The sequence below is a fragment of the Gobius niger genome, assembly GCF_951799975.1.
Source record: "Gobius niger genome assembly, chromosome: 17".
NCBI classification, from domain to species: domain Eukaryota; kingdom Metazoa; phylum Chordata; class Actinopteri; order Gobiiformes; family Gobiidae; genus Gobius; species Gobius niger.
Window position 1 is genome coordinate 2,442,180 of NC_136868.1, and position 27,884 is coordinate 2,470,063.

Consider the following 27,884-nt stretch of genomic DNA (forward strand, 5'->3'; position numbering starts at 1 on the left):
CAGCACGAGGCCGACTCTACCCTTGAAAAACCCCCAAATGCATAAATGATAAAGTAGCTTTTCGATGCAGGCCGAGCTCCAGCTGAGGTGCCCCGCTGCTTGATGGACAGCGCCCCCCAAAACGAGCGCCACCCATTCTCTTTTCAAACGCTCTTCTCATCACAGCTCCTTCTGCAATAACGACTCAGCAACGTGAAACTTCAGCTTGATTTAGTCGAGACACAGTGAAAACATCGATGTGTGTCACAGGGATCAGTGTTCAGGTCGAGTTTTCTCCCTTAATCTTAATTTTAGTGTCAGATTTAAAACAAAAATGAATGAATGAAAGACAGTAGCTCGAAAGGATCTGACCCTGTGATCCAAATATGGTCATTTCCTTTATAGGAGACGGCAGTGCCTAAAGCTAAAGACGGGAGCGATATTCTCTATGTTCTCAAAATGTGTTTTTATTTACACTCCTGCAACAGTATTTCCACTTTAGTTGCTCCTACAGACTCCGCACTTCCAAGTCTTGAACTTAACAGTGTTTTGTTTTAACCCCTTAACTCCCGCCTGAACCGAGAAAATAGGAACAAAACTGAGACGAAAACAATGATGGAAATGTGACAAAAAAGTTAGAAAACCTTGATAAAAAATTGACGAAAAAATGACAAAAATGTGACAAAAAAATGACAAAAATGTGACAAAAAAAATGACAAAAATGTGACAAAAAAATGACAAAAATGTGACAAAAATGTGACAAAAAAATGACAAAAATGTGACAAAAAAACGACAAAAAATTGACAAAAATTTGATAAAAAATTGACGAAAAAATGACAAAAATGTGACAAAAAAATGACAAAAATGTGACAAAAAAATGACAAAAATGTGACAAAAAAATGACAAAAATGTGACAAAAAAAATGACAAAAATGTGACAAAAAATGACAAAAATGTGACAAAAAAATGACAAAAATGTGACAAAAAAATAACAAAAATGTGACAAAAAAATGACAAAAATGTGACAAAAAATGACAAAAATGTGACAAAAAATGACAAAAATGTGACAAAAAAATGACAAAAATTTAACAAAAATTTGATAAAAAATTGACGAAAAAATGACAAAAATTTGACAAAAAAAATAACAAAAATGAGACAAAAATGTGACAAAAAAATAACAAAAATGTGACAAAAAAAACACAAAAATGTGACAAAAAAATGACAAAAAAATGACAAAAATGTGACAAAAAAATGACAAAAATGTGACAAAAATTTGATAAAAAATTGACGAAAAAATGACAAAAATGTGACAAAAAAAATGACAAAAATGTGACAAAAAAATGACAAAAATGTGACAAAAAATGACCAAAAAATGACAAAAAAATGACAAAAATGTGACAAAAAAATGACAAAAATGTGACAAAAAAATAACAAAAATTTGACAAAAATTTGATAAAAAATTTACGAAAAAATGACTAAAATTTGACAAAAAAATAACAAAAATGTGACAAAAAATGACATAAAATGTGACAAAAAAATAAGAAAACTGTGACAAAAAAATAACAAAAATGTGACAAAAAAAAATAACAAAAATGTGACAAAAAAATAACAAAAATGAGTTGAATACCCCCAAAAAAATTATGGAAAAAAAATCTGATGACGTGAGGAAAAAGATCCTCTCGGTTCAGGCGGGAGTTAAGAGGTTAAGAGAGATTTTTAAATATCTAATGTTTTGCCTGATTTATTGAGCTTAGAACCATTTTTAACCATTTATTCCCTTATAAATAACTTATTCAAACATTTAACTGAAAAATATCTTTGAAGCTAATACTTAAACAAAACCGTACATTTAAACCTGGGTCTATTATTTACATTTTGTAGCTGAATATCGGCCTCTTTAGCCATTTTTAATAAAATGACAATGAAAAATTGCAATATATTTTTTCCACATATTTATATCAATAATCTACAGCAAAAGTTTCAAATTGATGCCTCTGTCTCACCATTAAGTAGTACTAAGTAACTTGTTTACCTTAATAAATCCTCTCCGTCGTCCCTCTGGGGGTCATACAAGTGTTAATGGGATGATTGGAGGGTCTTTCATCTCCCCCCGGTGTCTTTGGCCAGAAAACCACACTTGCAACTTGCCTGCCACCGGACTGGAGCCACCAATACACACTAATAGAATCAGGAAGAAGAAGCTAACAGGCTAACGGGCAAAGCTAACTGTGGGCTAGCACCACTTATACAGTATTTACAGCCAAGTTTGAGTGAAAAAAATGATGTCCATTCAGAGCCGTGGGAAGATGTTTTAGTTAGGGGGCGCTGAGGGACAAAATCTACCCCCAAAATACTTTTTCTGTGCATAAATCCTATTTATTAACCTCTTAACTCCCGCCTGAACCGAGAGCATTTTCTCCAGTTCAGCTTTACCCAAATCCTGTAGGCCAGTGTAACGCCTCATTTGAAAGCTAAGACCTACAAAACTAAATTTTTTCATCACTTTTTTTGTTGGGTAGTCGTCTCATTTTTGTCAAATTTTCGTCAAATTATTCGGATTTTTTTGTCAAATTCTTATCACTTTTTCATTCTTTTTTTCGCAATTTTTCATAAAATTTTTCCCACTTTTTCGTCCATTTTTTCTAAATTTTTCGTAAATTTTTCGTAAATTTTTTGTACATTTTTTGTACATTTTTTGTACATTTTTTGTCACTTTTTCGTCAAATTATTCACATTTTTTTGTCAAATTCTTATCACTTTTTCGTTCTTTTTTTCGCAATTTTTCGTAAAATTTTTCCCACTTTTTTGTCAAATTTTTGTCATTTTTTGTAAATTTTTTGTCACTTTTTCGTCAATGTTTTCTCACTTTTTTCACATTTTCATCCTCGTTTTCGTCTCAGTTTTGTTGCTATTTTCACACCTTTTTCCCAGAAGTTTTTGGACTGAGGGTAAAGCTGGAGAAAATGTGCTCGGTTCAGGTGGGAGTTAAGGGGTTAATATTGCCTGCAGTTCACAAACTATCCACCAGGGGGGGGTGCTGCAGCGCCCTCAGCACCCTGGGTTCCCATGGCCTTGTGTCCATTGTGTCATTGGATGCACAATATCCCTCTGTCCCTTCGCCTTTTCTGTCAGCGTAGTATTTACTCTCACGGACAATTAATGACTGAAAAATCGTAACATGCAGTGGCGCTTATGGCCTCTAGGGACATGACTTACTTAGTACTGCTTTAAATAAAAGTCTTATTACCTTTTGTCTGAAAAACGTACAATGAGATGATCCCTCTAGTTGCTCAGGTGAGCTCTCAAACATGATCTCCTACATCCTAAAAAGTCAGCTCTGTCAGTGAAACCCTGTCCCGGAGTGGAGGAGAGTGCGTTTGATTGTTTGCCATGATGGGATTCTCGCGCCGTGCGTCAGTGGAGGTGCAGTGGAGCATGTGCGCCCCCCCCGCCCCCCCCCCCCCAGCGCTGACCTAGAAGGCCCAGAGCGGGACAATGGTGGATTAATATTGTACATCTGCGCCTTAAGCCACGGACCTGAATGATACTGGGTCACTCGTTCTATAGACGTCGTAGACCAAGATTACTCCACAACACGGGACCAGCCTTGGAGGAGGAGCTGTGCACGTTTATGATTGAGGTGCTCCTGGAATGTAAAGATTATCCCGATGAAGTGGTTAAAGTGGACTTCAGGAGGTGGTGGAATCTCAGAACACTACGATAGGTCGATGTATGAACGGCTGAGTATAGATTACATGCAGAACTGTCTACAATAAGATTACTTTCTTTAAAAAAAAAAGAAAAGAAGAGAAAAACACTAATAAGGTTTAAACATTATTTTACATACAAAAAATGACAAAAATGTGACAAAAAATAACAAAAATGTGACAAAAAATAACAAAAATGTGACAAAAAAATAACAAAAATGTGACAAAAAAATAACAAAAATGTGACAAAAAATAACAAAAATTTGACAAAAAATAACAAAAATGTGACAAAAAATGACAAAAATGTGACAAAAAATGACAAAAATGTGACAAAAATGTGATAAAAATTTGACAAAAAAATGACAAAAATGTGACAAAAAATGACAAAAATGTGACAAAAATGTGATAAAAATTTGACAAAAAAATGACAAAAATTTGACAAAAAAATGACAAAAATTTGACAAAAAATAACAAAAATGTGACAAAAAATGACAAAAATGTGACAAAAATGTGATAAAAATTTGACAAAAAAATGACAAAAATGTGACAAAAAATAACAAAAATGTGACAAAAAAGTGACAAAAAAATAACAAAAATGTGACAAAAAATGACAAAAAAATGACAAAAATGTGACAAAAAAATGACAAAAAAATAACAAAAATGTGACAAAAATGTGACAAAAAATAACAAAAATGTGATAAAAATTTGACAAAAAAATGACAAAAATGTGACAAAAAATAACAAAAATGTGACAAAAAAATGACAAAAAAAATGACAAAAATGTGACAAAAAAATGACAAAAAAATAACAAAAATGTGACAAAAAAATGACAAAAAAATGACAAAAATGTGACAAAAAATGACAAAAATGTGACAAAAATGTGACAAAAATGTGACAAAAAAAATGACAAAAATGTGACAAAAAATAACAAAAATGTGACAAATAAATGTCATTTTTTATCACATTTTTGTCAAAGTTCCAAAAATGAGTTCTACAATAGGTCGATATATGAACGGCTGAGTATAGATTACATGCAGAACTGTCTACAATAAGATTACTTTCCTTAAAAAAAAAAGAAAAGAAAAGAAAAGAAAAACACTAATAAGGTTTAAACCTCATTAGCATTGTAGCTCATGTTTTGGACTTGGTTTAGTCGCTGATGTAGGAAATAACCGACTTTCCTCTTAAATATTAGGCCTAATTCAATTCAACATTGTTATTTTAACTATGAGTCAACACCAGTCCTTTCCTAGCAGTCGTTTATACATAGGGAGTGTCAATGGGGTTATTTGAAGAGAGGTAATTTCTTCCACTTTTCTTTATAGAACCGTAATGTTCGGTCTATTGAGCACACCTGAATTAAGGCCAACTCAATGTAAATGTATTTTTACATGCTGTATATAGGCCGCACTGTAAACCGCAAGTGTCCAACTTGTAACATGAGATGCTGACACAGAAAGACGGCTCACGGAAAGATTTCTTTGAATCCCTGATTATACAGCAGGAACACGCCGGGTTAAAGGAATTAAGGCGAGACACTGCAGGCGAATAGGGAAAAAATGTATATTTACAGATATCAATTTGAAACTGTTGCTGTCGATCACTGGCATAAATGTGATTAAAAAAAAATACATGGCAAGTTTTCTGTTATTTTATCTTTTCATATAAGAACAAGGTGTTTTATGCCTAAAAATGCCACAAATTTCCCATCTTTTCGGCGACTAAATCTGAATAATGGACAGAGCTACATTCAAATGTATTGTTTAATGTTATTGATGAATGAGTTGCCGAGACCTTTTCAGAGGGGATTCAGGATTTCTTGTTTAGTTTTAAAATAAGCTGTTTTTTAGTGGAAAAATTAGTAAAAATTTAATTTTCGCCTCATTTTTTGACATTCAAAACTCAATAAATGGGGCTTAAGGGATTAAATAATAAAAAATCCCCCTGAAAAAATCTTTCAAATATTGTTCAGTCCAAGGCTGTAAAATGTGAAGTCTTTAGGTCCGACTGACGTGGACATAGTGTCGCCACAATGACAGAAACATGTGTTTTGAGGAAAAGGCCCTTGAAATTGTGTTCTCCCATATAAGTCTCCCATAAAAAGACAAAAATCCAGCAAAAAAAAGACAAAAATCCAGCAAAAAAGTGACAGAAAAGCAGCAAAAAAGTGTCAAAAATCCAGCAAAAAAAGACAAAAATCCAGCAAAAAAGTGGCAGAAAAAACGACAAAAATGACAAAAACTTAGCAAAAAAGTGACAAAAATCCAGCAAAAAAAGGTAAAAATCCAGCAGAAAAAGACAAAAAATCAGCAGAAAAAAAGACTAAAATCCAGCAAAAAAGTGTCAAAAATCCAGCAGAAAAAAGACAAAAATCCAGCAGAAAAAAGACAAAAATCCAGCAGAAAAATGACAAAAATCCAGCAAAAAAGTGACAAAAATCCAGCAAAAAAGTGACAAAAAAACCGACAAAAATGACAAAAACTTAGCAAAAAAGTGACAAAAATCCAGCAAAAAAAAGGTAAAAATCCAGCAGAAAAAGACAAAAAATCAGCAGAAAAAAAGACTAAAATCCAGCAAAAAAGTGTCAAAAATCCAGCAAAAAAGACAAAAATCCAGCAGAAAAAAGACAAAAATCCAGCATCCCATATAAGTCTATGGAGGAACATTGAATCAGCGCGATATTTAAACATGTTATTGTGAAGATTAGGCATATTTTCTGTTTCCGGGTGAAAGCTTATATGTTCAGAGACCAATTTGGCTCAAAACCTGAGAACTGAAAAAATTGAGTTTTGCCTCCCCTTGAAAACACTATTGCCAATAATATCTTCATCTTCCTCCTGTGCACTTTCACATCACCTTCGTGTGTTTTCCATGATGTGTAAAAACCTATGAAGCAGCCACAGGATTCAAAGTGTGGGTTTATAGTCCGGAAAGTACAGTAATCTAGCGTGACGTGATGCGGTGTAAAATTAATCGTGACATTTACAAGCGCCCTCCTCAGCTCACTGTTCTGCTCCTGCTGTTAATAATTTGCATGATGTCACGTCTCATGTTTTCAAGCTTTGTTTTTTTTTTCTTCCTCAAACCCACAAATCACGAAGCGGTTTTGAATATTTCACGGTCGGTCTTTTGGAAGATGCGTGATCCGGTGTTTCCCCTGCTGTTCTTCTGGGCTGTTTTATCTGTGCACTTTTTTAACCTTCTCTCTCCGCTCTCCGTTTCCCCTTTTCTGTTTCTGCGTTCCTCGTCGCAGGAGGAAGGTCAACTGCAGGTTTGTGGCTCTTCTCTAAGATTATTAAGCTGTTTGCTCACCTGCATTTTCCCATCTTGTCATGTGAAAATGACCTCGTAACCATCACCTCATCCCATGTGTTCCTTCAGATGATGAAAGTCTATCCCGATCCCTCCAACTTTCCTCAATACAAGACTGTGTACATGTTTGTGTGTCATATTATAGAGGGAATAAAAATGATGTCACAGCATAGCAACATAGGCCAAATGAGTGTCAAATCTGAATTGTTGCTAGCGTGTTTAGCTGCTCAGTGTGGAACAGTGAGGGAAATGGTGTATGTATAAATCAACTATAACTCTCAAGGTGAGGCGTGGCCAGTCTGACGGTCACACCTCTTGAACCTTGAAAGTTATGTTAGTAACAAGTAGACAGAATGAACGTTATTAAGCTTCATGACATGATCACTTTTAAAACTGCTCAATTGACCAAAAAAGTGACAAAAATGACAAAAACTCAACAAAAAAGTGACAAATATCCAGCCAAAAAAAGGTAAAAATCCAGCAAAAAAAGACAAAAATCCAGCAAAAAAAGACAAAAATCCATCAAAAAAGTGACAAAAATCCAGCAGAAAAAAAAGACAAAAATCCAGCAGAAAAATGACAAAACCCAGCAGAAAAAAAGTCAAAAACTCAGCAAAAAAGTGACAAAAATTCAGCAGAAAAAAAAGACAAAAATCCAGCAGAAAAATGACAAAATCCAGCAGAAAAAAAGACGAAAATCCAGCAAAAAAGTGACAAAAATCCAGCAAAAAAGTGACAAAAATCCAGCAAAAAAAGTGACAAAAATCCAGCAAAAAAGTGCCAAAAATCCAGCAAAAAAAGACAAAAATCCAGCAGAAAAAAGACTAAAATCCAGCAAAAAAAGACAAAAATTCAGCAGAAAAAAAGACAAAAATCCAGCAAAAAAGTGACAAAAATCCAGCAAAAAAAGACTAAAATCCAGCAAAAAAGTGACAAAAATCCAGCAAAAAAGTGACAAAAATCCAGCAAAAAAAGACAAAAATTTAGCAGAAAAAAAGACTAAAATCCAGCAAAAAAAGACAAAAATTCAGCAGAAAAAAAGACAAAAATCCAGCAGAAAACTGACAAAAATCCAGCAGAAAAAAAGACAAAAATCCAGCAGAAAAAGTGACAGAAAAGCAGCAAAAAAGTAATAAAAAAGTGACAAAAACACATAAGGGAAATAAAAAGTGACGACAATGGCATAGAGAACATGTTTTCTCCAAATTCTCCAAATCTAAAAGCTTCTTCAAAACAGAGGCAAAAAACGAGAAGAAAATGAGGATGTAAAGAAAAAAAAGAGCTAAAAAGTGACCAAAAAAGCGACAAAAATGACAAAAACTCAACAAAAAAGTGACAAAAATCCAACAAAAAAAGACAAAAATCCAGCAGAAAAAAGACAAAAATCCAGCAAAAAAGTAACAGAAAAGTGACAAAAACACATAAGGGAAATAAAAAGTGACGACAGTGGCATAGACAACATGTTTTCTCCAAATTCTCTAAATCTAAAAGCTTCTTCAAAACAGAGGCAAAAAACGAGAAGAAAATGAGGATGTATAGAAACAAAAAAAAGCTAAAAAGTGACAAAAAAAAGCGACAAAAATGACAAAAACTCAACAAAAAAGTGACAAAAATTGAGCAGAAAAAATGACAAAAATCCAGCAAAAAAATGACAAAAATCCAGCAAAAAAGACAAAAATCCAGCAAAAAAGACAAAAATCCAGCAGAAAAATGACAAAAATCCAGCAAAAAAGACAAAAATCCAGCAGAAAAATGACAAAAATCCAGCAAAAAAAGTGACAAAAATCCAGCAAAAAAAAAGACAGAAATCCAACAAAAAAAGACAAAAATCCAGCAGAAAAATGACAAAAATCCAGCAAAAAAAGTGACAAAAATCCAGCAAAAAAAGTGACAAAAATCCAGCAAAAAAAAAGACAGAAATCCAACAAAAAAAGACAAAAATCCAGCAGAAAAATGACAAAAATCCAGCAAAAAAAGACAAAAATCCAGCAGAAAAAATTACAAAAATTCATCAGGAAAAAAAAACTAAAATCCAGCAGAAAAAAGACAAAAATCCAGCAAAAAAGTAACAGAAAAGTGACAAAAACACATAAGGGAAATAAAAAGTGACGACAGTGGCATAGACAACATGTTTTCTCCAAATTCTCTAAATCTAAAAGCTTCTTCAAAACAGAGGCAAAAAACGAGAAGAAAATGAGGATGTATAGAAACAAAAAAAAGCTAAAAAGTGACAAAAAAAAAGCGACAAAAATGACAAAAACTCAACAAAAAAGTGACAAAAATTGAGCAGAAAAAATGACAAAAATCCAGCAAAAAAGTGACAAAAATCCAGCAAAAAAAATTACAAAAATCCAGCAAAAAAAGTGACAAAAATCCAGCAAAAAAAGTGACAAAAATCCAGCAAAAAAAGTGACAAAAATCCAGCAAAAAAAGTGACAAAAATCCAGCAAAAAAATGACAGAAAAGCAGCAAAAAAGTAATAAAAAAGTGACAAAAACACATAAGGGAAATCAAAAGTGACGACAATGGCATGGAGGAGAGAATGCATTTGGTTTTGCCGGGTGATAAGAGGTTAATGTATAAAGCTAAAAATAAGCAACTACCTCTAAAAATGCAGCAGTTGATTTCTGAAAGAGAAAAGGGAAAATACAATATAAGGGGCTTGGATCAATTTAAAATGTCCCACGCCTGGACATCCAGAAAAGGTTTCTGTTTATGTTCCTAAAATAAACTACATCACCTCAAACCATGTCCAAATATCAGACAGTTTAAGCATCGATACAAAGAATGGATCTTCTCTAGGTTTGTATCTGAAGAAAATACATGACTTTTCATGTTCAGCTGTTGTAAATCAGATGTTGATTGGTTTATAGTATTCACAATGTATCCCTTGGATTTAGATCACAGTGCTCAGATCATTGTTATGAGGAAGTATAATAAGTAAATAGAACAAGATACTGAGAGTACTTAAAAGGGGTTGGACTAAAGAAGTGTTCCCAGTGTGCTGTTATTCCACACACAAGTTTGTAACAAGTAGTAACAAGTAGACAGAATGAACGTTATTAAGCTGTTCTAAAGCTTCATGGCATGATCACTTTTAAAACTGCTCAATTGACCAAAAAAAGTGACAAAAATGACAAAAACTCAACAAAAAAGTGACAAAAATCCAGCAAAAAAAAGGTAAAAATCCAGCAAAAAAAAGACAAATATCCAGCCAAAAAAGGTAAAAATCCAGCAAAAAAAGACGAAAATCCAGCAAAAAAAAGACAAAAATCCGGCAAAAAAAAGACAAAAATTCAGCAAAAAAAAGACAAAAATCCAGCAAAAAAAGACGAAAATCCAGCAAAAAAAAAGACAAAAATTCAGCAAAAAAAAGACAAAAATCCAGCAAAAAAAAGACAAAAATCCAGCAAAAAAAAGACAAAAATCCAGCAAAAAAAAGACAAAAATCCAGCAAAAAAAAGACAAAAATCCAGCAAAAAAAAGACAAAAATCCAGCAAAAAAAAGACAAAAATTCAGCAAAAAAAAGACAAAAATCCAGCAAAAAAAAGACAAAAATCCAGCAAAAAAAAGACAAAAATCCAGCAAAAAAAAGACAAAAATCCAGCAAAAAAAAAGACAAAAATTCAGCAAAAAAAAGACAAAAATTCAGCCAAAAAAAGACAAAAATCCAGCAAAAAAAAGACAAAAATCCAGCAAAAAAAGACTAAAATCCAGCCAAAAAAAAGACAAATATCCAGCCAAAAAAGGTAAAAATCCAGCAAAAAAAAGACAAAAATCCAGCAAAAAAAGACGAAAATCCAGCAAAAAAAAGACAAAGAGACAAGATACTGAGAGTACTTAAAAGGGGTTGGACTAAATAAGTGTTCCCAGTGTGCTGTTATTCCACATACAAGTTTGGAAAAGCGCACGACATTCTGTTTATTCGTCCAAACACATTTACGATGAGACATTTATATCGAGTCAAGCTTCCACGTAAAGTCTGCAAAGCGCTGGTAGTAGATGATCCTGGTTAAATGATCTACTGTAGCTTTAAAACTGTGTGATAATGTGTTAAGTTCTTGGTAGACACAGAAAAGCGCTAAAGCCACTCGATCGCCTCCCCACTCCCCACTAAAACACTCCATCCAGATTCCATATTCCCACTTGCGGGTGTCACATTCTGCGTCATGTGTGTCTCGTTATTCGCCTTGATCGGCTCCGGCTGCTCCGTGAACTGACTGTTTTTTCTGTGTGTGTTTTGTTCACAGAGAGGGCGACTGGTGGCTCGCGCGCTCCCTCACCACCGGAGAGAGCGGTTACATCCCCAGCAATTACGTGGCTCCGTCGGACTCCATCCAGGCAGAAGAGTAAAAAACCTCCACGATTTACTACCGCCCGTGTCTGTCAGCTCGATCCGCCCCGGCCAGAGGTGGAGAGAGAGAGTCCTGTAGAGAGAGACGAGAGCTTGTGCTGCAACAAAACAATTTAATTTAATGTGATAAACTTCCACTGTATCGAAGGCTCTTTACCAGACTTTTCAAACTGATTTTTAATTGAGTGCGAGTGGCAGTGTATTAGGGCGATAAAAGAGACCTTCACAGTGGGGTAAGCCTGTGTTTTATGAACTATTTAAGCTTTTATAAACCCAAAAGTAGATCTGATGGCCAAGTCAGAATTGGGGGTTTGTGCTGGGCATTAAAAAGGAGTCCGTAAATGCTCTAATAGAGGCCGGGGCCTTTATTTACTCAAGGGCATCTGGGACCAGGCCTTTATTGGAACCAGGCCACAGTTAGAGACAGGCCTTTATTTCTATTTGAGCAAAACGGACGACCAGGAAAACGAAGAAAAACGAGATTTGTGTCCATTTGCACCTAAAATATTAGGTTCATTTATTAACATTTCAAACCCTCTCCCAGCGGCTGGAACATTGACACCTTTGATTTTTATTTTTTTTATTTTAATACCCCCTCTTTAAAGAATAACAAGAATGCTTGTTCCAGCCACTAGGGGGCATTAAATACAAAAAAAAAAGGATAGAGTTCCACACGTGTCCAGCAGAGGGCACTGACATAATTAGAGCTCAGGATATGAACAACACATTATACAGCCACGTGGCAAATGGACAGTCTGCCCAAGGGCGGCTGTGGCTTCAATAACAGCTTAGCACCACCGAGTGTGGAGTGAATGAATAATGACGACTATGTAATACTTTGAGGAGCTTGTGACACAGGCTTGTAAAGTGCAATATAAGTGTAAGTGTGCATGTGTGTTAATGAAACTACAGTGACCGAATCACAGCTTGTAATCATTCATTTATTGGAAACATTGTCTGTATTATATGTGGCCCGCGACCCAACATGAGTTTGACCCCCCTGACCTAGAGGGAGACAAATGTATAGAAATGATATAAACAACTTTTTGTTTGCGGTATTAAAGCAGTACTAAGTAACGTGTTTACCTTAATAAACCCTCCCCGTAGTCCCTGTGGGGGTAATACAAGTGTGTATGGGATGATTGGAGGGTCTTTCATCGCCCCTGGTGTCTCTGGACAGAAAACCATGTTTGCAACTTGACTGCCACCGGACCAGAGTCACCAATACACACTAATGTAATCACGAAGAAGAAGCTAACATGCTAACGGGCAAAGCTAACTGCGGGCTAACGTCACTTTAAACAGTATTTACAGCCAAGTTTGTGTGAAAAAAAATATTTCATATATAATTGGATGCACAGTAACACTCTGTCCCTTCGCCTTTTCTGTCAGCGTAGGATTTACTCTCCAAGACAATTAATAAGTTAAAAAATCGTAACTTGCTACTACACCTGTAGTTGCGCTTATGGCCTCTAGAGGGAAGAGTTACTTAGTACTGCTTTGATAAAGTCTTTCAAAAGGCATGAAAACCCTCACCTGTAGAACCCTGAAGTTCCTCGGTGCAGGTCAGGCTTGTTGTTGTGAACACTGCGGTGCTTTTCTGCTTCCTGAAAGGAACGTGATCATGAACTAATCCACGCAGAGAATCTTGTTAGGAATGTGTTTGGGCCGTAACAATTTAAACTTAACTAGGCTCATTTATTTTTAGTTTGACAATTTGAAAAGTCTGGTACAGGGCCGCCATTAATAATGGAGTTGACAATAGTTTCCTTTAAGGACAGCTCTTCCCAAAGTCCAGCACATCGCGGCCCCCCCTTCTCCATCAAAAAATCCCACCAGGCCCCCGAAAATATGGATACATTCTCTTCACAGAATGTGTAATGTTTTCCATCATTAATGGACAGTTGGCAAACAAGACAAATACACATACATTTCATTTCAGACCTATTCAGTTTCCTGTAAATCATGTGGAAACAACCTTTAGAGGACCGCGTACCCCACTTTGGGAATGGCTGCTTAAGGACTTCCACTTATTCGCCTTATTCAGCCACGCCTACTTTTGTGGTGTATGCAGTAGTATAATAATAATAATGGCTGAAGCTGCTATTGGAGCCACACCTGCCCCTTGGGGTCGACTAACGAAAGCGAGGCTGCCAATCTGCACGAGGGACGTCAAGATTAACCGGTTTTACAATGACCGCGGTTGAAAAAGCAAAAAGCTTTAAAAGCCGTGAAACGAAAGTGAAACTGTTTGAGGCAACGCTCGGAAATCACCGGGTCATTTGTTTAGGAATTCTTTTGTAATAACGATTCATGAGACACAGATCTGGACTTGTTCTATTCAGAGAGGGCAAATATCAATATTCTTTTACCTGTTAATCGTAATGTTATGATTATTATTATTAAAGGGACTATACAGCAGTGTTAATTTTGACAACATACTTTATTTTAGTTTTAGTCTTTTGACTAAAATGTGAGTTAATTTTAGTCAACATTTAGTCAAAAAAAACTTTTCAATTTTAGTCTAGTTTTAGTCGACTAAAATTGCATGTCAATTTAGTCGACTAAATTTAAGACTAATTTCGTCGACTTTGCATTTAAAATATTCATTATAATCATGTTTAATCGACTTAAAGGGGCTAGATGCAAGTTAGCCTTTTTATACTCACTACTGCCACCTCAGGTCATACATGTAACTGCAGCTTCTTTATGAAGCTCGTGCATGACGGCACTTCGGGCCTTTTTTAGTGACAGTGCAGGATTTTAGAGACAGTTGTGGTGAACAGGTCTGGGCTCATTCTACACATTAGGACATGGAGGAACATGTAGGGGGAGGAAAATACTTAATTTTAACATTTTTAAACTCTGTATAGTCCCTTTAATGGAGCTGCTCCACATGAACAAAGCTCAGAGCTGATCCTTTGGCAGAGAATTTACATGATCTGAGGCTCTTTCAGACGCTCAATAGAAGTTTGGATGATTTTAGTCTCTGCTTTTCATTTTTATTTAGTCTTATTTTAGTCGAATAAAATATCTGGACATTTTAGTCACAGTTTTAGTCTCATGAGAAACGTTTAATTTAGTTTTAGTCCAATTTTAGTCGTCAAAAATATCACTTTGACTAAAATTAAGACTAAATATTTTAGTCGACGAAATTAACGCTGGGCCCCGTCCATTATTGTTGTCAATTGTTTCCACGAGTGTGAAAATAAAATGTGACTACACAGAAAACTCACGAAAAAGCTCAAAGGAAATACGTTTCCGTGGCACAGAGGAGGAGGACGACACGAAGATGTGACCTCGGATTATTTTTTAGCCATATTTCTGTTGTGACTCCACTTAAATGGCTGTGAGGTTTGTCAGAAGTGTCACATGATGCATCGATATCATAAATTAAAGCCTATGTCAGCTCAAGTTAGACCTGCAGTCTGGCCATGAACACAAGATGGCGCCACCCACTCAGAGCTAGAGATTAGACATTTATTGGGATCATAAAGCCAACATAAAGCAAACCGAATGCTCTCTCAGATTTTTAATACATTTCCACCTCTGGCCGTCGTGTTTCCCGTTAACGTCTCGCCCGTCGTCCTCTTGCATGTGAGAACCCATTTCCCCAATGAGTCGCTGGTGTTGTCGTCGGGCGTGTCCGTTGTCTTGCATGCGTGACCGGCTTTGCTCGCACTCAGTTGAATCTAATCCTAACCACCTTAATTTTTTCTCTTTCTTCTGCTTTGCCTTCTCCAGTCACCTCAGACTAACACTAGAGTCCAGGTAAGAGGCTTCGCGCTGCAGAACGTCTACGTGAGCTCAGATGACTTGGATTCACTGTAACGATCTGCATGTTTGAGCAGTTTGGATGGATTTGGATTCATTTACTCATTAGGCTAGTAAAGAAACAACGTAATGCTCCTGCAGTTACGGTTTTCCTTGTGTTAGAGTTTTCTTTTCTCCCATAAAAGATGTTGTAAAGCAGCAATTTGGGAAACAAGCTGCTAAGATCATTTCATACATTGACCTGTCAAATAAGGCGGCCTATTCTACTATTAATTGCTAAATGACGTAGCTTAAAGGAACAGGCCCCCGTTTTTCCATACTGAGATATGTTCTTACCTGAGCTGTGACGAGTTCTTTAGGACCTGTCTGATCTTCAGTCACGTAAACACAGCGCAGACGGCGTTAGCATTTAGCCTCTCCCTCTCTCCTCTATAGCTCCAAAACAGGTCAAGATAGAAGCTACCAAGCTCTTCCACGTTTTCCCTATTTAAATATGGTTACGTGAAGTGTTCCACTACAAAGTATAATTACACACAATTAAACAATGTGGATTTTCTAAGCGGATAAAAGGGGGGACTATATTGTAAGGCGTAATAATACCAGGAGTAGTTTGGCATCCGCACAGTAAAGTGAAGATTACTGCGCGGATCTCGAACTACTCCTGGTATTATTATTCAACAAAAATATTACAAAAATGTGACAAAAATTCGACAAAAATGTGACAAAAAATCAACAAAAATGTGACAAAAATTTAACAAAAATGTGACAAAAAATCAACAAAAATGTGACAAAAAATCAACAAAAATGTGACAAAAAATCAACAAAAATGTGACAAAAAATCAACAAAAATGTGACAAAAAATCAACAAAAAATCAACAAAAATTCAACAAAAATGTGACAAAAATTCAACAAAAATGTGACAAAAAATCAACAAAAATGTGACAAAAAATCAACAAAAATGTGACAAAAAATCAACAAAAAATCAACAAAAATTCAACAAAAATGTGACAAAAAATCAACAAAAATGTGACAAAAATGTGACAAAAATTCAACAAAAATTCAACAAAAACTCAACAAAAATGTGACAAAAAAAATCTTAGAAAATCCACATTGTTTAATTGTGTGTAATTATACTTTGTAGTGGAACACTTCACATAACCATATTTAAATAGGGAAAACGTGGAAGAGCTTGGTAGCTTCTATCTCGACCTGTTTTGGAGCTATAGAGGAGAGAGGGAGAGGCTAAATGCTAACGCCGTCTGCGCTGTGTTTACGTGACTGAAGGCACGGGGGAAGATCAGACAGGTCCTAAAGAACTCGTCAAAGCTCAGGTAAGAACATATCTCAGTATGTAAAAACGGTGGCCTGTTCCTTTAAAGTCAACTTCTGGCACTGTTGTAGAATATAATATGGTCTAAAACTTGCTCAAAAGTTGCCTGTTGTGTCCAGTATATTGAAATGTCCCCCCATTCCTGTGTTTGATTGAATGTTTGCGTTTGTGGCATTACACATTTAGTATTTGGGCGATAAAATGGCCCTCAAAAGCTGCTTCCGTCTCGACTGAAACTCTCTCCTGAATTGCTGTGATTTTAACCTGCAGATCATCCTATTTTCTGTCTGAAAGTATAAGACAAACCTCTAGCTTTTGCGTGTCTCTCCCGAATCTCACCGCCCTTCTCTCGTGTGCTCCTGCGTTTCTTTCTTTCTCAGGTGGTTCTTTGGCAAAATCACTCGGCGCGACTCGGAGCGGCTGCTGCTCAGTTTGGAGAACAGGCGAGGGACGTTCCTGGTGAGAGAGAGCGAGACCACCAAAGGTACGACTCTAAAGAGGACGTTCTGTACGATCTTACTGTGTTTACTTTACTTTATTTGTTTATTTGTTTATTTGTTTATTTACGACGCTAGGAGCTAGGAGGCCGCCATTGCTCTAGTACCTCCATATATTGGCGGAAAAACAAGCTAGTTTTCCATTAGAAAGCATTGCACACAAGGCCGTGGGAACCCAGGGTGCTGAGGGCGCTGCAGCACCCCCTGTTGGATAGTTTGTGAACTGCAGGCAATATTAACCCCTTAACTCCCACCTGAACCGAGCGCATTTTCTCCAGCTTTACCCCAATCCAAAAGCTTCTGGAAAAAAGGTGTGAAAATAGAAACAAAACTGACGAAAACAAGGATGAAAATGTGAGAAAAAGTGAGAAAACATTGGCAAAAAAGTGACAAAAAATTGACAAAAAATGACAAAAATTGGACAAAAAAGTGAGAAAAAATTGACGAAAAAATGCGGATAATTTGACCAAAAAATGACAAAAAAATTGACAAAAAATTGACAAATAAATGTGAAAAATTTGACCAAAAAATGACAAAAAATTTACAAAAAAGTGAGAAAAATTTGACGAAAAAATGTACGAAAAAATTATAAGAATTTGATGAAAAATTTGACGAAAAAGTGACAAAAAAGTCACGAAAATGTGACAAAAATGAGTCGACTGCCCGACAAAAAAAGTGATGAAAAAAAATCTGACGTGAGGAAAAAGATCCATTTAGTTTTGTAGTTCTTTCAAATGAAGCGTTACACTGGCCTACAGGATTTGGGTAAAGCTGAACTGGGGAAAATGCTCTCGGTTCAGGCGGGAGTTAAGAGGTTAATAAATAGGATTTATGCACAGAAAAAGTATTTTGGGGGTAAATTTTGTCCCTCAGCGCCCCCTAACTAAAACATCTTCCCACGGCTCTGTTTTTGAGGATCGAGAACTAGACATGTTTTCTTTGGACCTGTGTTCGCTTGGAGGAGACATTGTCAGCTGTTCTATCTGTAGTAATTGTTTCCTTCATCTATAGTTTTGATAATCCTGTCAACTTTTGCTCTCCATAAACTCCATAAACCATCACTGTATCTGAGTCGTCATGTCAGTAACAGCTCAGGTCCTGCCCCGTGTAAACAGGGCGAGCTGCAGACAAAGTGAAAGGGCTCAGGAGACAAAGGGCAGAGCGGAGGTATTGGAGGGTGAACTCGACAGAATTAGGTCAATGGGGGAATGTAAGACCCCGGGCGGGAACATCGCCCCACTCAGACGTCAGGGTGATGGGGAGGACTGGGGGGGGGGGGAGGCAGAGGAGAGCCCAGGCTGCTCCGGAGAAAGAGGAGCGTCTGGGTGGGTGAATGCTGCCCTCTGCTGGTGACGTGGGGTCGTTGATAGACTTCATTTGCATAAACTGATCTACAGGGAAAATGACTGTTATTACCAGCAGACGTTCTTCTGGCTTATTGAGTCGGATTTCAACTGGCATTTAATTGAATGGGGAAAATAATGAAGAAACTCTTTTTATGGCAACAAATTGTGTCTACTTTTTGAATATGAAAATGTCCCCTTCTTGTGTTTGATGGAATGTTGAAGTTAATTATGCACTGACTGCTTTTTTCACATGCCCAGAACCACACAGCCTATACAGTGATGTGGCTAATTTAAAGATTTTTACCCTTTACTGCGTAGAGTTTAGATCTTGTGCACGAGCCCAACCAGAATATCGTATAATATGAAGGAGTTGTCCCGCAGTTCAGCCCTTATTCCTAAAATAAGTAAGGATTAAACAACGAGGAGCCACATTAGACGGTTATAATGCACGACGCGGAGTCAAGAACACCACGATGTGCAGTGTTGTTCCTCCTGCTTTATAACGTCTAACGCGGCTCCTCGTTGTTTAATCCGCTTATACCAGGGTCCCATAAATGTAACATTCATAATAAATGTTTTTTTCATTGACTAAAGTCACTAAATCTGCCAGACTACGGGACTATTTTGTGTGGGTTATTAGCCGGTCACTGAAGGCTGGTCTCAGAGCGAGTCATTCTCCGCAGCTATTACGAGGATCTCAGTCAGGCTCAACGACACAACATCAGCACAGAATCACAACACAACAGGACTAACCCGGAAACACTTTTCCCTGGAAGGAAACACCGATATGCGGCACTCGTGGGCAGGAGTTATTTACCTTTTACAAGGTTTAACCTGAAGCTAAAGCTAGCTAGCTCAACCAGCTCAACTGTTTATGGAAACAGCTGCTGAAACTTTTATGTTTGACTTTACTAATCCAGACAAATACAGTCTAAATAAAAACAGCCATAAAACACACGCAGGGCAGCTAGCAAGCCCCGGGTCGTGTCGACAGAGCCCCGGATCTGAAAAAACATGTGACCTCGTATAGGCCTTTAGAACGCTGTGATGTCACCTGCAACCCAGCAATAGTGAGTAGGAGCAACAATCTCAAGGGGCAGAAACATACACAATAGGAAAATCAAAATTTAAAATAAAATAAACACAATAAGATTACACTGCAAAAAGTAATTTACTAGATTAGTTTAGATGTCTCAATTTGAGCACAATAATCCACATTTTAGTTATTTTGACTAGTTAAGATTTAGTTGGGCATTTGATCTACATTATTTCACTTGTTCTGAGATGTTTCTGACTCGTTTCAATACATTTCACCGTTATTTCAAGTAAGTTTCTCTGCCAATGGGGTAAGAAAAATGGTCTCGTCCCATTGGCAGTTTTACTTTCTCATTTCAAGTGATATTTACCATAGAACTGGTCTGAAATGTCCTCAAACAAGCACAATGATCTTAGTCAGATCAGGAAAAGTGTCTAAATGAGTGAAAACCCCTCAAAACAAGAAACATCTCCTCAATTTAAGTCATTTAAGCCAATGCTTGATATTTACTTTTTGTAGTGTAGAATAGACTATGAAAAGTAGATATCAAGGCAGTGCAAAGTTCCAGTCCTGTTCTCCCAGACTGCGGCGCAGGGGGGGAGGTGCTGCGGGGGGAGTGCACGTGCTGAGTGTAGTATATCTACAGCTTTAATTTGATTTACATTTCATTAACATTCTGTTGGAAATCAACCTGAAAGCAGCTGGTTCGATCCTCGCATAATACATCATGATGTTTCCATGAGCGAGACCCTTCCCTCTGTCGAGCCCAATCACCATGAAGCATTGTGAGTTCCTTCTTACTTATAACGTGTATGTCCCCCAGGTGCCTACTGTCTGTCAGTGCTGGACTACGACAACACCAAAGGGCTGAACGTGAAGCACTACAAGATCCGGAAACTGGACAGCGGCGGCTTCTACATCACGTCGCGCACGCAGTTCGTCACTCTGCAGCAGCTCGTCAACCACTACCGCAGTGAGCGTCCTCCTCCCTCTGTCGCTTTTTAAACCCCCTGCAGCTCTGATAACCCCGGCCTCTTCTCCTGCCGCCTCCAGAGCACGCCGACGGCCTGTGCCACAGCCTCTCGGACATCTGCCCCGTGCTGAAGCCGCAGACTCAGGGACTGTCCAAGGACGCCTGGGAGATCCCCCGGGAGTCGCTGCGCCTGGACCTCAAGCTCGGGCAGGGCTGCTTCGGAGAGGTCTGGATGGGTGAGTCCAGCCTGCGGTCACTGACAGAGCAGCTCTTATGAACACGCGAGGGCAGTGCAGATCATCTTTCACCTCACATCACCTTTCCCGTCACTTCAGGGGTTCCTCAGGGCCCTGTGCTTGGTCCCCTGGTTTCCATAATCTACCTTCTCCTGCTTTGTTGCATTTTCAGGAAGCACCACATTCACTTCCACTGCTACGCGGACGACACTCGGCTCTACATCTCCAGCAAACCCAACTCCACACCCTCCTCCCTAACAGACTTTTTTTTTTTTATTGTGACAGTGCACATTGATCAACATCAACAGTTCGCCACATGGGCTCATTTTTATCCGTAGTCCCATGGATGGTGGATGTCAAGACAAATAGAATAGGACATTTACTGTGGAGGAAAATCCAATAGAAAGTCTGTGGGGAACTGACCAAATACTTTTTTCCCCCACTGTAACAGGCACAAACATACAGCAAAAACACGGAGATTAAAGGAACAGGCCACCGTTTTTACATACTGAGATATGTTCTTGCATATTGAACAAAAATGTGACAAAAACTCAACAAAAATGTGACAAAAATTCAACAAAAATATGACAAAAATGTGACAAAAATTCAACAAAAATATGACAAAAATGTGACAAAAACTCAACAAAAATGTGACAAAAATTCAACAAAAATGTGACAAAAATTCAACAAAAATGTAACAAAAATTCAACAAAAATGTGACAAAAATTCAACAAAAATTCAACAAAAATGTGACAAAAATTCAACAAAAATGTGACAAAAATTCAACAAAAATGTGACAAAAATTCAACAAAAATATGACAAAAATGTGACAAAAATTCAACAAAAATATGACAAAAATGTGACAAAAACTCAACAAAAATGTGACAAAAATTCAACAAAAATATGACAAAAATGTGACAAAAATTCAACAAAAATATGACAAAAATGTGACAAAAACTCAACAAAAATGTGACAAAAATTCAACAAAAATGTGACAAAAATTCAACAAAAATGTAACAAAAATTCAACAAAAATGTGACAAAAATTCAACAAAAATTCAACAAAAATGTGACAAAAATTCAACAAAAATGTGACAAAAATTCAACAAAAATGTGACAAAAATTCAACAAAAATGTGACAAAAATTCAACAAAATTGTGACAAAAATTCAACAAAAAAGTGACAAAAATTCAACAAAAATGTGACAAAAATTCAACAAAAATGTGACAAAAATTCAACAAAATTGTGACAAAAATTCAACAAAAAAGTGACAAAAATTCAACAAAAATGTAACAAAAATTCAACAAAAATGTGACAAAAATTCAACAAAAATGTGACAAAAATTCAACAAAAATGTGACAAAAATTCAACAAAATTGTGACAAAAATTCAACAAAAAAGTGACAAAAAAGTGACAAAAATTCAACTAAAAATCAACAAAAAATCAACAAAAAATCAACAAAAATATGACAAAAATTCAACAAAAATTCAACAAAAAATGTGACAAAAATGTGACAAAAATTCAACAAAAATGTGACAAAAATGTGACAAAAATTCAACAAAAATGTGACAAAAATTCAACAAAAATGTGACAAAAATTCAACAAAAATTCAACAAAAATTTCACAAAAATTCAACAAAAATTCAACAAAAATTTCACAAAAATTCAACACAAACTCAACAAAAATGTGACAAAAATGAAAAAAAGAAAGAAAAAAAAAAACATACAAAAAGGTGACACAACACAGCAACAGCGTGAGGAAAAAGATCAGTTTTGTGGGTCTTAGCTTTCAAATGAGGTGTTACGCAGCCAAAAGAGGACAGAATGCATTTAGTTTAGGCGGGTGGTAAGAGGTTAAAAACAGTTGCTTTATAAATCTGTAACAACGAACAATTCCCACTGCATTACCAATTCACTGTTTAGCTTCTTTTGTTATTATTCATTTCATTTAACCTCCATTTTCCCCGGCAAAACATTAAGAACACATTATTTTTTTCTTTTCTTTCTTTCTTTTTACTATTTTCAATCAATTCCTATGAGCTTTTGATGCTTGCCAACTATGTGACTGCCTAAATAAGGCATAAGTTAAAGTTATTGTTACATGATCACATTTTCAGAGCAAAAAGAAAAAGCTGAGAAGTCGAAGTTGAGATAATTTCTTTTAATTCAAGTTGTTTTAAGTCCTTTATGATCGTTTTTCAGAGTAGTTTATAAAGACCGAGAGTACAGGATTGATTCACAGCCTCATCGACTTCTCTGAATGAGTTCTTGATTTCTGTCTCTGATGATCCCTGTCATTTCAGGCACGTGGAACGGCACGACGCGGGTGGCCATAAAGACCCTGAAGACGGGCACCATGTCTCCGGAGGCGTTTCTGCAGGAGGCCCAGGTCATGAAGAAGCTGCGACACGAGAAGCTGGTGCAGCTGTACGCCGTGGTGTCAGAGGAGCCCATCTACATCGTCACGGAGTACATGAGCAAAGGTACGCTGAGGAAAGTCCTTCAACCTGGGGAGACTCAAGACTGCATGGCCACGGTGAATGAGCATCGGCCATTTCTTCCCCTCGGAGTCTGGACTCTAAGTTTAAAGGAGTAGGCCACTGTTTTTACACACTGAGATATGTTCTTACCTTAGCTTAGACGAGTTCTTTAGGACCTGTCTGATCTTCAGTCACGTAAACACAGCGCAGACGGCGTTAGCATTTAGCCTCTCCCTCTCTCCTCTATAGCTCCAAAACAGGTCAAGATAGAAGCTACCAAGCTCTTCCACGTTTTCCCTATTTAAATATGGTTACGTGAAGTGTTCCACTACAAAGTATAATTACACAAAATTAAACAATGTGGATTTTCTAAGCGGATAAAAGTTACAGTTACGTCCTCCAAAACACATGCCATCTGCGTCTTTGTTTAAGTCTCTCCTGCAGTGACCGTGGCTGTGGTTCATTATAGATCCGCTGCGTAATGTCGGAGGCGCAAACGAATGCGTAAGATCCAATCCTGGCCACATTCCGTCTCCGAAAAAAAGTACAGGCAGAGAGTTGCCGAACAACTGCTCAAACACCAGCTTCAAATCAAACGCGCTGCTCCGAGTGCTCTGTGTGCGGAAAAAAAGAAAATGAAACTACCGCGAAACTAACCAGCGCATGGCCTGCTCTGCGTTGCTTGTTTTTTTCCCTTTTTTTAACTTTGCTGCTGTATCATTTGTTTTCACGTATTGTGAGCCCAGAGGGGGCCTATATTTCATTATAAAGCGGCTTTGAAAGCATTGCCAATTGTATTCTCCGGTTATAAATACTGTCTAACAACGATCATTAGGCTATTTCATTTAAAAACCTACTTATTATTTTTTAGATTGTACTTGCACCGTGATGCACCAAACCACGGGACCTGCACCGTGAACCGAACCATGAGACCTGAACCCCTAATATTAATCCATAGGCCTACATATTCCACTGTCTCTTGAATTCTATTCCCTGAGTTTAGCAAACATATTGTCGTTGTAGTATATACGAAAGGAGTCCGGGTGCATCAAACACTCCAATTGCAGTTTGTTTGAAATTATTATTTTAAACATTTGTAGTGGCCATAGTTTTTGGAATGGGTTGGGAACCACTGGTCTACTTACTACGGGTCTACAGCTGTACTGAGTGACGGGTTATAGGGACTATACTGGACATTTCTTTGTAATAACTCAGAATCTCATCAAGGCCCGGCCGATAAGTTCTTCTAAATAATTCCTGATGCTTTACTTTCACGCAGGGAGCTTACTGGACTTCCTGAAAGGAGACATGGGGAAAATGCTCCGTCTTCCTCAGCTGGTGGACATGGCTTCACAGGTACGGCTTCTTCCTCTGAGACCGTCTTATCGATATTTCATGATGCTGATGACGGTAAGAAACTTGTATTCCATCAGATCGCTTCGGGAATGGCGTACGTGGAGCGGATGAACTACGTGCACAGAGACCTCCGAGCGGCGAACATCCTGGTGGGGGATAACCTCGTCTGCAAAGTGGCCGACTTTGGCCTGGCTCGGCTCATCGAGGACAACGAGTACACGGCCAGGCAGGGTGAGGGACGCGATGTGTAAAAATCACTGAAGTCAAGTCTAAAGTGGTGGAAAGAAGAGCCTCCTGTGGTCATGTTTGTGTGAAGCAGTAACTGAATGTTTTCTTGCAGGAGCCAAGTTTCCCATAAAGTGGACGGCTCCTGAAGCCGCGCTCTACGGACGGTTCACCATCAAGTCGGACGTCTGGTCCTTTGGGGTCCTTCTCACCGAGCTGGCCACGAAAGGCCGCGTGCCGTATCCAGGTAAGATCACTGGGCGAAATAACCAACTCGGATGATAGAAAAGTGAGAAGAGTAGATTTGGTGTCTCTGAAAGTGGACCTATCGTGCATAATGGGGCATTAAAGTAGACATACCGTAAATTCTCTAATACTGGCCTGTATCACATTAGAGGCCGGGTCTCTGACAGAGGCCGGGTTCGCGGCTGGCGGAGGCAAATTAAAGCCGGTCTCTAAAACAGGCCGGGGCTTTTATTAGAAACTATAACAGTAGAAATATTCCCCATGTTAAGAATTTGTCTCATACTGGTGTAAATGAAAACTCACGTGCAGGAAGTAACAAACTGAACCCGGGCCGAGGGGGACGCTGCGGAGGAGCTGATGCGAGCGTAACTTTGACACAGATTTAGACACTTTTCAAACCTCCTGTGACCATATTTGGAAACAGGGCAAATGTTGTGTGACCCTCCAGGGTTTTAATAAAGTCTCCATCGCGTCTTCAAAGCACGTCCAGCTGCTCCGTGTGCAGGTCAGTCCCACGCCTCAAAATAACTCCTCCCATCAGCGCGAGCGTCTCGTCTTCTCTCGGGTCAGTCTCATGATCGATCACAAACACAAACGCTCCGTCTAAACTCGCCTTTTACACAAGATAACAACAAATAATCCGGTCTGTGGTAAAAACGAAACAGAAACCTGCAGTGACACTGATGTCAAAGCTCCGCTAACAGCAACGAAACACTTCCTGTTGTCCTGACAAAATAAAAGGCGTCAATGTTCCAGCTGCTGGGAGAGGGTTTGAAATGTTCATTAATAAATGAACCTAATATTTTAGGTGCAAATGGACACAAATCTCGTTTTTCTTCGTTTTCCTGGTCGTCCGTTTTGCTCAAATAGAAATAAAGGCCTGTCTCTAATTGTGGCCTGGTTCCAATAAAGGCCTGGTCCTGGATGCCCTCGAGTAAATCTATTAGAGCATTCACGGTAAAACTATTATTTTGGTGTTCTTAGCTTTGGCGTTTTACATTAAGAATTAAATAGCAAGAAAAGCAGTCAGTAGAGCTGATGAAGACTTGGGGCTCCTCCTGCTGGCAGCTGTAGGGATAACTTACCTTCAGTTTCAATTTATGGGGTATTTTACTGCTGCAGCACAAAGTCATAAACTCACCTTAAGCAGAACCGCTAAAATGTTGGATTTTGTGCTTTAAGAAAGTAGAGGACAGTTTTGGGTTTTAATAATGATTTTTTTTTTACAAGAAAGTACAGAATGAAGCGCTGATGATAATGAAAATAATAATACATTTTGTTTGTATAGCACTTTTTAAAGCATAGTTACAAAGTGCCTTCCACGTTGGATAATCAGTTAAAAAAGCATAACATAAAACCATAACAAATATAAAAACAATACATAATACATATCCAGAGTAAAACAAATTAGGTTAAAAAAGCTCTTCTAAAGGAACAGGCCACCGTTTTTCCATACTGAGATATGTTCTTACCTGAGCTTTGACGAGTTCTTTAGGACCTGTCTGATCTTCAGTCACGTAAACACAGCGCAGACGGCGTTAGCATTTAGCCTCTCCCTCTCTCCTCTATAGGTCCAAAACAGGTCAAGATAGAAGCTACCAAGCTCTTCCACGTTTTCCCTATTTAAATATGGTTACGTGAAGTGTTCCACTACAAAGTATAATTACACACAATTGAGTTTTGGTTACATTTTTGTTGATTTTTTGTTGATTTTTTGTTGAATTTTTGTCACATTTTTGTTGAATTTGTGTTGAATTTTTGTCACATTTTTGTTGAATTTTTGTCACATTTTTGTAGAATTTTTGTCACATTTTTGTTGATTTTTTGTCGAATTTTTGTCGAATTTTTGTCACATTTTTGTTGAATTTTTGTCACATTTTTGTTGAGTTTTTGTAATTTTTTTGTTGAGTAATAATACCAGGAGTAGTTTGGCATCCGCGCAGTAAAGTGAAGATTACTGCGCGGATGCCAAACTACTCCTGGTATTATTCCGCCTTACAATATAGTTCCCCCTTTTATCCGCTTAGAAAATCCACATGGTTTAATTTTGTGTAATTATACTTTGTAGTGGAACACTTCACGTAACCATATTTAAATAGGGAAAACGTGGAAGAGCTTGGTAGCTTCTATCTTGACCTGTTTTGGAGCTATAGAGGAGAGAGGGAGAGGCTAAATGCTAACGCCGTCTGCGCTGTGTTTACGTGACTGAAGGCACGGGGGAAGATCAGACAGGTCCTAAAGAACTCGTCAAAGCTCAGGTAAGAACATATGTATGTAAAAACGGTGGCCTGTTCCTTTAAAGCTCAAAACAGTGGATCTTGCAAGATATGTCCACTTTTACTTGGGATTTACATTTCAAAATCAGCATTTTTTTACCGTGTGGTTTTAAGTGTGTAAGTTATTGTCAGACTTAAATACGGGAGATGTGAAAACAGCATCACAAACACATTATTTTATGCCAGTGTTCAAGAGGAGTGTGGACGCTTTATTCCTCGAGGACTCCATTGTGTTTTCATTTCAGGCATGGTGAACCGGGAGGTGCTGGACCAGGTGGAGCGCGGCTACCGGATGCCGTGCCCCGCCGAGTGCCCGGAGTCCATGCACGAGCTGATGCTGACCTGCTGGAGGAAAGAGCCGGAGGAGCGCCCCACCTTCGAGTACCTCCAGGGCTTCCTCGAGGACTACTTCACCTCCACAGAGCCGCAGTACCAGCCCGGGGAGAACCTCTGAGCTGCAGACCTGCTACATCAGCTATGCACACGGATAATGCTGCGGGAGAGGGACGTCTGCTGTTTAAGTGGTTCGAAGTCAGAATCTTGAGGGGGACATCAAGGCCGTGGGAACCCGGGGTGCTGAGGGCGCTGCAGCACCCCCTGGTGGATAGCTTGTGAACTGCAGGCAATATTAACCCCTTAACTCCCACTTGAACCAAGCACATTTTCTCCAGCTTTACCCCAATCTAAAAGCCTCTGGAAAAAAGGTGTGAAAATAGCAACAAAACTGAGATGAAAACAAGGATGAAAATGTGAAAAAAG

The 27,884-nt window shown here is 37.9% G+C and overlaps 1 protein-coding gene across 4 annotated transcripts in view; it reads left to right on the top strand.

The window, feature by feature from the left end:
- src (v-src avian sarcoma (Schmidt-Ruppin A-2) viral oncogene homolog) overlaps window positions 1-27,672 on the top strand; it is a 114,161-nt gene extending 86,489 nt beyond the window's left edge. Inside the window, exons 4-14 of one of the 4 annotated variants that reach the window (XM_079574936.1) lie at window positions 6,939-6,956; window positions 11,249-11,347; window positions 15,097-15,123; window positions 16,837-16,940; window positions 20,159-20,308; window positions 20,389-20,544; window positions 22,846-23,025; window positions 24,302-24,378; window positions 24,456-24,609; window positions 24,719-24,850; window positions 27,371-27,672. In XM_079574936.1, coding sequence (XP_079431062.1) covers window positions 6,939-6,956; window positions 11,249-11,347; window positions 15,097-15,123; window positions 16,837-16,940; window positions 20,159-20,308; window positions 20,389-20,544; window positions 22,846-23,025; window positions 24,302-24,378; window positions 24,456-24,609; window positions 24,719-24,850; window positions 27,371-27,579 — 1,306 coding nt within the window. In that variant the 3' untranslated portion in view covers window positions 27,580-27,672. The remainder of the gene's footprint in view (window positions 1-6,938; window positions 6,957-11,248; window positions 11,348-15,096; window positions 15,124-16,836; window positions 16,941-20,158; window positions 20,309-20,388; window positions 20,545-22,845; window positions 23,026-24,301; window positions 24,379-24,455; window positions 24,610-24,718; window positions 24,851-27,370) is intronic. The other 3 variants (XM_079574938.1, XM_079574937.1, XM_079574939.1) reach the window with 3 other exon arrangements.
- The last annotated feature ends 212 nt before the right edge of the window (window positions 27,673-27,884 follow it).